Source organism: Olea europaea, unplaced genomic scaffold, assembly GCF_002742605.1.
Source record: "Olea europaea var. sylvestris unplaced genomic scaffold, O_europaea_v1 scaffold1025, whole genome shotgun sequence".
In the NCBI taxonomy this organism is placed as follows: Eukaryota; Viridiplantae; Streptophyta; class Magnoliopsida; order Lamiales; family Oleaceae; genus Olea; species Olea europaea.
Genome location: NW_019227580.1, coordinates 90201 through 98709, shown reverse-complemented (window position 1 = coordinate 98709; position 8509 = coordinate 90201). Strand labels below are relative to the sequence as shown.

At 34.4% G+C, this 8509-nt stretch overlaps 1 protein-coding gene across 2 annotated transcripts in view; it reads right to left on the bottom strand.

Annotated features, from left to right (window-relative positions):
* LOC111372774 (plant UBX domain-containing protein 7) overlaps positions 1-4861 on the bottom strand; it is a 9595-nt gene extending 4734 nt beyond the window's left edge. Inside the window, exons 1-6 of one of the 2 annotated variants that reach the window (XM_022995169.1) lie at positions 4626-4861; positions 3610-3737; positions 3405-3518; positions 2425-2626; positions 1056-1133; positions 907-975 (exon numbers count right to left, since the gene is read on the bottom strand). In XM_022995169.1, coding sequence (XP_022850937.1) covers positions 907-975; positions 1056-1133; positions 2425-2626; positions 3405-3518; positions 3610-3737; positions 4626-4727 — 693 coding nt within the window. In that variant the 5' untranslated portion in view covers positions 4728-4861. The remainder of the gene's footprint in view (positions 1-906; positions 976-1055; positions 1134-2424; positions 2627-3404; positions 3519-3609; positions 3738-4625) is intronic. The other variant, XM_022995171.1, reaches the window with a different exon arrangement.
* Between the last annotated feature and the right edge of the window lie 3648 nt (positions 4862-8509).

Sequence of the window (8509 nt, the reverse complement as noted above, 5' to 3'; positions counted from 1 at the left end):
ACACAAAAATCTTTTTTAAAAAAAGGAGGGGGGGGGGGGGGGGGGGGGGGGGCTCAAACAATGTCTTAATCTTAAAAATAACTCACAGATGATGATTATATTGATTCAAAGGGATTAACAAGTGTTAAAACTGAAAGAATTCAAATGCATTTGTTCATTATCTAAAAATGCCAGATATATACACACACACACACACATGCATATATACATATATAGATGCATGTATATATCCATATATACAGATATACATATATGTATGTATATATGTATGTGTACATATACATACATACATACATATATACATACATATATGTATATCTGTATATATGGATATATACATGCATCTATATATGTATATATGCATGTGTGTGTGTGTGTGTGTATGTATATATACATATATATAAAATGTGCCAGCTAGATTCACATGCGATGGCTTGTCTCGTTAGCTCTTCATTCTTGTTTAAGTTCAAAAGTTGAATTCCTTGGTATTTACTGAAACCCATTTTGGCTTAACCACATTTCTCTCGTCCAGTGTCCAAAGATCAAAACAAGCCTATATTTACCTTTGGTCGTGGCAAAGTGGTAGGTCTCATTTCTCCAAACAAATTCAATTTACTGATTCAATAATTAAAAAAACTTTGGGTGTCCTCAACCTTTGGTCGTGGCAAAGTGGTAGGTCTCATTTAAAGTTAATTAAATTCCATTTCTTGCTGGCATAAGAAAATGTACAGCATGCTTATTCAGAACCATCCAGCGGCAGTGATTGATAGAACGAACTAAACATCATAAAAAAGAGATACTAGTGTCATGCTATCCAAAATGAAAGAGCATAACTGGACATGCCCATAAATAGTGAAGTGCAATGACACCAAAATGGATTGCTTGAAACAGAATAATAAAACAAACCTGCCAGAAGATGAAGTTAGTTTTGATGGTTTGTTCAACAGCTTCATTTGCCCATGTGTCTCGGTTTAGCTTCAAAACAGAGAGAGGATGTAGACTAAAATGAGAATAAGTATCGAATGATATGACAGAGACAAGAATTAAAACACTACCATGTGAGAGCTGAATTCCGTGGTGGACTGTATGTTAACCACGAGCCATTTGTTCTGCATTCTTGCAACATCTTTTGCCTACACAAAAAATTCGTTATTAACAGAAAGAACACAGGAGCTAAATAGTTTTTTTAGGAATTTTTAGCCAGGAGAGATCAGCAATGACTGTAGGAGATAAGTTCCCAGAAAATAAACTAACGTGTTGATGACTACCAGCAGAATATCAACAATCAAAAAATAAAATAAAATAAAATATTGAATCGACCTAAAAGAACCCAAAAAATATAATAAAACAATAGAATATGAAGCAATAAATGCTATTGTGTTAAAAAAACAGAAGGGAAAGAGATATGCTTCACCTAACCAGAACAGCAGTGATTTCCTTTTTCAGTAAGAGAAGGATTCAATAGCAGAAGTAAAAGATTACAATAGTGAAGAACTAAGAAGCACCGACACGGATACGAGTGTCCAACACGACGTCGACACGCGATTTTTTGAAAAAGTTCCGACGCGATACATTACCAACACGTTGATTAAAATATTATTTTTAACTTATTTTAATTTAACAGTCTAAAGTAATAATTTTTTATACTTATTACATTATATATATATATATATACACACACACACACACTATAGATTTGATTTTTTTTGTATGTTTGATTTTTAATGAAGGGCAAAATGGTAAAAATAATAATTCATTGCATTTTTAAACAATAAAGCTGGAAAAAAAGTTAATATATGCTAAAAGAAATTTATATTGTTGTTATTGGGCCCAACAAAAGCAATTGATTTACATCATTGACTTTTCAATTCCTGCCTGGCTGCCTCACGTCTCTTCGTGTCTTCTCCTTCAGTGCTTGTCTTCTTCTTCACCGTCTTCTCTGCATTTCTTCTTCTTTCTTCTTCCTCAGTTTTCTTCTTCAGTCACCGGTCACCTCCTTTTGTATAAAATCTGCATTTTTTCTTCTCCGACACGTTGCAAGTAACTCGGACACATGTCGCCCACGTGTCGGTGTCCGATATGTGTCGGACACCGACAAGTCGTTGTCGGCAGCGTGCCCGTGGTTCCCAGGTGAAGAACAGAGTACGTCAAGTACATCAAAGCAGAATAACAATTACAATTTACAACATCTTCCTCCAACTGCACTCTAAACCTAACTAGGGATTTATTGTAGAATTGCCAAATTGTAATTAGGATAAGTTGTATAATTGCCATATGTAATTAGCCTGGTTTTCTTTTTCTGATTTTTTCCTTGGATCCATTGTTATTTAGTTTAATACTGTATACATTGTTACTAACTAGAACCTGAAAGAGCCAGCTTACAGAAAAAGAAATAGATTTCCCAAAAATAAGAAACCTGCTTACCTTTTCAAAGGGCCCATTGATAATTAAAGCAAATGGTTGACGATATAAGGAAGCAAGATTATCTCGAACTCTACTTATCACAGAGGAAGAACCTTGGTCCCCTTCCCACACTCCAGGGCGCCTCATTTCCTCCTCAAAATTGCGGAATGGATCTATTGGGTGACGCTGAGCTTCACGTGGCAAACCTCCCATTCTTGGCGAGCTAGTGAGACAAAACAAAAAATCACCACCTCGAAATATTAATTAAGTGCATCAAAAAATCACAATAAAGAAGGTAGCAGTAAAATTTCTCCGCTCAGTAACTTAACATCCAGACTTCATCAGGCAAGTGTTCATTAAAAGTGTAAGAAGACAGAAGCATGACATATAATAGACAGACAGAAAATCTATGAGAAGATTAGATAATAAAAGCAAGAACATCTAGGAATACTTGTAAATCAGTACATGAGCTTTTACAAGACTCGTGTTGAGTCGTCTTTATCTTTTGGGGTCACTTAAAAAAAAATCCAAATTTTGAAAAATACTCTCTGGTTTCAAGAATTAAATACATAAATTTGATATGAAGCTTGTAGAATTTTTTCTCACATCGTTATGACCTTTTAACAAAAATGTTCAAAAATTAAAAATCTCCCAAATTTTATTTTCAAAGATTTATAAAATGGGGATTTCCATGTCCTTGATGTGTTGAGGATATGTTCCTATTGTATTTGAACTATAAAGAATATCATGGTGTGCCAGACATGTGCCCGAGGCATGTCTTGGACGTGTTCGTCAAGTGTTGAAAAGTTAAAAGAATATTTAAAGAATGCTCCACATGGCGTCGGACACATATCCTAAAGTACCCAAGAACTGTTGTGTCCGACACATATAATCAAACACACCCCGCTCATTAGGAGTGTCAATGAATCATGGTCTCCAATAATCCATAAAGGTGGACAAGCATCATGTTTCTCAATGAGAGAGAGAGAGAGATAATATACCTATGAGGCATTGAATTATCATAGAGAACGTCCCTTTTCACAGGTAGAGGTGGTCGTACATCATCTCCGTCAACTTGTCTCACATTTTGATCTCCAATATCCTCTTTTGGTCCTCTGCATTAAATAACAAAAGACAAGTAAATAAGATACAGAGATTAAAAAAATGAACAGGACTACCTACTTAGGTTGTGTTCACACGACATGCCTTACAATCGAATCATGCAATGGCACATCATTTTCAACCTCTGAGGGATTGAAAGATGGCACGGCAGTCCCACCATCATTTCCTAAATAAAAAAGCTGAATAGCATCCTCAAGTTTCCAGCTTGTGGCCTGCACCACATGAACTCCAACATCAAGAATAGAAAAGATAACTTTTAAGAAGTTAGGTGCACAAAATTACAAGACAGATAAGTCTACATAATCCGGCAAGGAACCGGGCAAGAAAAGTAAATGTCAAATGCAATATAAAATTATGGAAGTATCTAAAGACCCTTCCAAACATATTGTAGTTTGAGATATGTGTTGGCATGCTCCCCATTGCATAAAAAGATTTACAGTGGAAAAGAGTACAAAGAAGATTCATTCATCAATAAATGAATCCTACTCCTCACTCCAAAAATAAACATCAGATTCTCTTTGTACAGCTTTTTCGAATCACAAGCAATAATTTTTCTATTGGTTTCATTCTATTTTCATTTTTAACCTCTGATGTCATAATTATTTCCTCATTTGCTCTCATTTCAATTTAAGGAATCATTGTTCTCAATCTTTTCACAGATCCATAATAAATAAGGAAATATTAAATTCTCCTTATAGAGCTTTTATCTAATCATGTGGAATAATTCTACTTACTGGTTTCTCTACCTTTTCTCTTTCTGTCTCTAATATCATAATTATTTTCTTTTCAACACCCTTTTCAAATTAAATCTTCATTCTCATGTTTTTCACAGTTATAAGTTAAATCTCACTCAACAGATCTTCTCAGCCGCACCAACTTATAGAACTTGATATGCAAAAGCCAAACCCAAAGATTCTATTTTTTTTTCTTTTTTAAAAGAACTATAAATGAGACGATCCAATAGGTCATACCAAAAGCCAAATTTAATGCACCACAGTAATTTGTCCAAAAACTTAAATTCGCGTTATTGAAAATCTATTAGCATTTGGTTTTAACACAAGAAATTGCATATAAACGCGTCTAGAGATAAAGGGGTGAACCTGAAGGAACTGACGGGCAGTATCGGCTGTTTGACCGACTGCGATTTCAAGAAACGAAGAGACCATACTTTGCTGGTCTGTCGTAGACAAATCACCCTCCATCGATGTTTCCTTTTTCCTCAAAAATTGGTCGCAAAAACCTGAAATAGCAGGATTTTAATAAACGGATAAATTTCATTAAACATGTGAGGGAGCTTCCTCTTGCTTCGGCTTATATATAAGCTGCTTGTGGGTTGTTTGGGGGTTTGGGGGTAGTGGATGTCACCTGACCCTCGTTTGCACGCACCTCGCCGCCGCCCAATTAAATTAAATTTAATTTTTCCCCCTCTACTATTTTCAATTACATAATTTTTCATAAAATAATATTACACATAAATCAAAAAATTTTATTCTTTTTCAATCACTCATTATTCAAAAAAATATTATTCCATCCATTTTAATTTGAAAAAATAGGGGTCGATTGGGGGCGTAATTTGGTAAACGGATTAGATAAACATATCTTGAATCGCCTTTATATTGTGTAGACAACGAAGGATTTTTTGGGATTTTTGTTCTCGACTTTGATCTTTTTTAAATTTTACACGAACAAGTTCTTTCGTGTATAATTTTTTATAAAAACTCAGAAATTTTAAAAAATCAACTAATTTAAACTTACAAATTTTGATGAACTCGGATCTTCAAGATCTTCAACTGTTTTTATTGAATAAGAAACTTTGCATCTTCTCAATCCTTTAAATACATTAAACTCTCCAAATTCTAGTACGTCTTCTCCAGTACTAGAAGTAGACTCCAATACTATAGCAGATATCGAAGGATTAGTAAATCACGTGCTATAATGAAAACGCCTAGATATTGATGCTCCTTCGTTATCCAAAACTTAAGTCTGTTTAAAGTTCTTGCTTCTTCTGAATCTAACATGCTATGCACGTTGTGAGCAAAATACCTAATTAATGCTAACAGTATTTTACTTGTACCTATTTCGTCATTTCTTGGGCAAGGGAAGAAAAATAAAATGTATTGACATATTGATTAACTTCTTTACAAAAATTAACGTAGTTTAATAAAATTAAATCATTATCTTCAACTTCTATATGACAACAACACATTCGTGCGGTCCTTAGGAGATACATCACACATAAACTTCACTATATACCACCATATGTAATTGGAGATTCAAAATTCAATGTATTTGAAATTTGGTTTATAGTAAATTTTATACCCTCTATATTAAATCTATGATCCGTTATATAGGCTAACAAGACGATATAGGCAAGTCATTCCAATATTTTTTAAACTTAAGTTCCATCCCTACTACAATATCAAAAAGGAATTTTGCTATTTGTACTCGGGCGTTGATACGCCCGATTACACGCCTCTCACAAAGAAGGGGAGTCTGCGCCGAATAAAAAAATGCGCGGCCTCCCTACTATGAGGGGCGTGTAATCGGGCATGTCAATTCCCGAGTACATATAGTACGACCCTCAAAAAGATGGGTAATATTTTATGCGTTGTAAATTTTTAGCAATATGACTTAAGTGAGGAAGAACGAATGGATTAATGGGATACTAGAAGCTCGAACATGCATTTGTAACTTTAAAAAAAACTTTCAAAATTTTTTATCATATAAAATGAAATTTCTCGATCATCTTCTTGTAAATCAACTCTGATGTCGAGTGTCATAATAAGTAGTAATAGTATTACCGTAGCCTTCAAAATAAAAAAGTAGCATAAGAAATAGTGTACCACCAGAATCGGGGTTTAGGTTTTGTGCTAATTTATCAACCACTACTTTATTGCCAGTTGCATTGTCAAATGAAAAATTACAAAATTTACTCTGGCAATTAAATTCTTTAACTATTTATTAAAGTATTAAGAACACTTGAAGCATTATGAGGATGCTTAATTACTTTAAAAATAAAGGTTGATGTTTATGTAGGTAATGTGCAGTAACAACTATGCGAGTTTTATGATTATTATTGGATCCCACGTCGGAGGTAAATGATAAAACACCATTATATTTACTTTTATCGCTCATTATTCAAGTTTTTTTTTTTTTCATTGTATAAAGCATAACATCTGAACGAAAAAACTTCTAAAATAAAATTCGTATATGGGTTGGAGATATTTCTTTATAAACTTGTTCCATCTTCTTGGAAGACAAGGCACATACTGGAAGGTAGGATTTATCCTGAAAGGCAGGAGTGTCTTGGAAGGTAAGGCACAACATGAGTTGGCTCACTAGGCACTTTGACAGTTCAGTTGGAGAGGTGCTCTGACCATGGTCAGTTAGAGACACATCCCGTTGTTTAACTGATCTGTGTGAAGAGGGGTCGGATCACAGACCCAAGGAATAATCGCCGAAAGCGGACACCTTGATAAAAAAAAAATAAAAATTCAACACTAGCTATGAACTTTATGATACTTCAGCACGTTGCCTCTTTTGTATAGACCCAACTAATAAAACTAGAACTAGAACTTGCGCCACCAGGAAAACCAAACTGGAGTTGAGATTGATAAGAGTTCAAAGCCTCATGTTTAACTATGCATTTTTTGCAGTACTTATTAAGATGGGTCGTGTCGATACCTTTTTGTCGAGCTAACCTTTTTTTGCAATATTTGCATAATTTTCTGGCATTCACTCTTATTGAACCTGTGACCATTAGTTTGAAGGATTCTCAACACTTAGCGATTTTTTCTTTGTTCGTGTTTACTACTTGACGTCATTGTCTCTGTTCCATCTTCTTCAATGTTGTCGAATCAATTTGATCTGTGCTCAAATGCCCATGGTCGTCGCTCAAATCATGAAAAATTGAAATGTGATGAAGACCACTAAAATCGTGATCTAATGATGGAGTTAGAGCACTTTTTGGTTTGTTGAAGGCACCAAAAATTTCGTCGAAGTCATTAGTGTTCAACAATCGACTGTAATCCATTTGAAAATGGAATTATATATGGAGTAAACTAGAAAATGGTAGGAATAGAATAATAGTATTGATATTAGGTTAAGAAGAAAATGAGAAATAGTGAAATTAAAGATTGTACAATAAAAGAACTAATTGCTAATTTGAAGATTGGAAGAATTGTGTTTTATAGAGAGAAATATATTGTGAAAAAATGAAGTAGGGAGGGAATATTTATAGGAATAAAAAACCTTTCAAAATTTTAGGAAAAAGGGTCTAAAATATGATAATTGGCCAATGGTCACAGCCCATGACCCGTGCAAGTTCGTGGACACTGCTCGTTGCTTGGCCCACAAGCCTTTATATGAGCCGACTTGTAGGTGTGAACCACGAGCCTTCATATTAGTCGGCTCGTGGGCTTGCCTGTGCTTAGTTCGTCAATTTTTTTCTTGATTGGCTCGATCCTTGTTCGTCCCCATTACGAGTTCGAGCGACTCATGGGTCGAGTCCAAATAAGCCAAGGCGATGAGTTGCTCGATGCATTTGTCATCTCTAAATAAAAAATATCATCAATATATGATCTCAATCAATTATAATAAATTTTCACTCTTTCAATTTTAAAACAAGACAAAATTGCTTATGCTTGAAATTCCCCTCTACCCGTATGGTCATTCCACTAGGGGTGTCAAATGGACCGAATCAAGTCACTTGACTCACTTATCGTCAGGATCTGATTGGCCCACTAATCGAGTTGATTTGTAGTCACCTATACGCTGAATTGAGCCGAGCATGAGCTGACTCACTTAAACTTAGAACAAATAGTATTATTTTTATTTAATTGTGTGCTACTATCTTTAAACTTCTTGTTATTATATATTGTATAGTCTAGCTCTTAGAAACATTCAATCTCACTCCATACTCAAGTAAATTTATGTAATTTAAATTCATTGATATTTTGATCATAAATATATATATATATATATA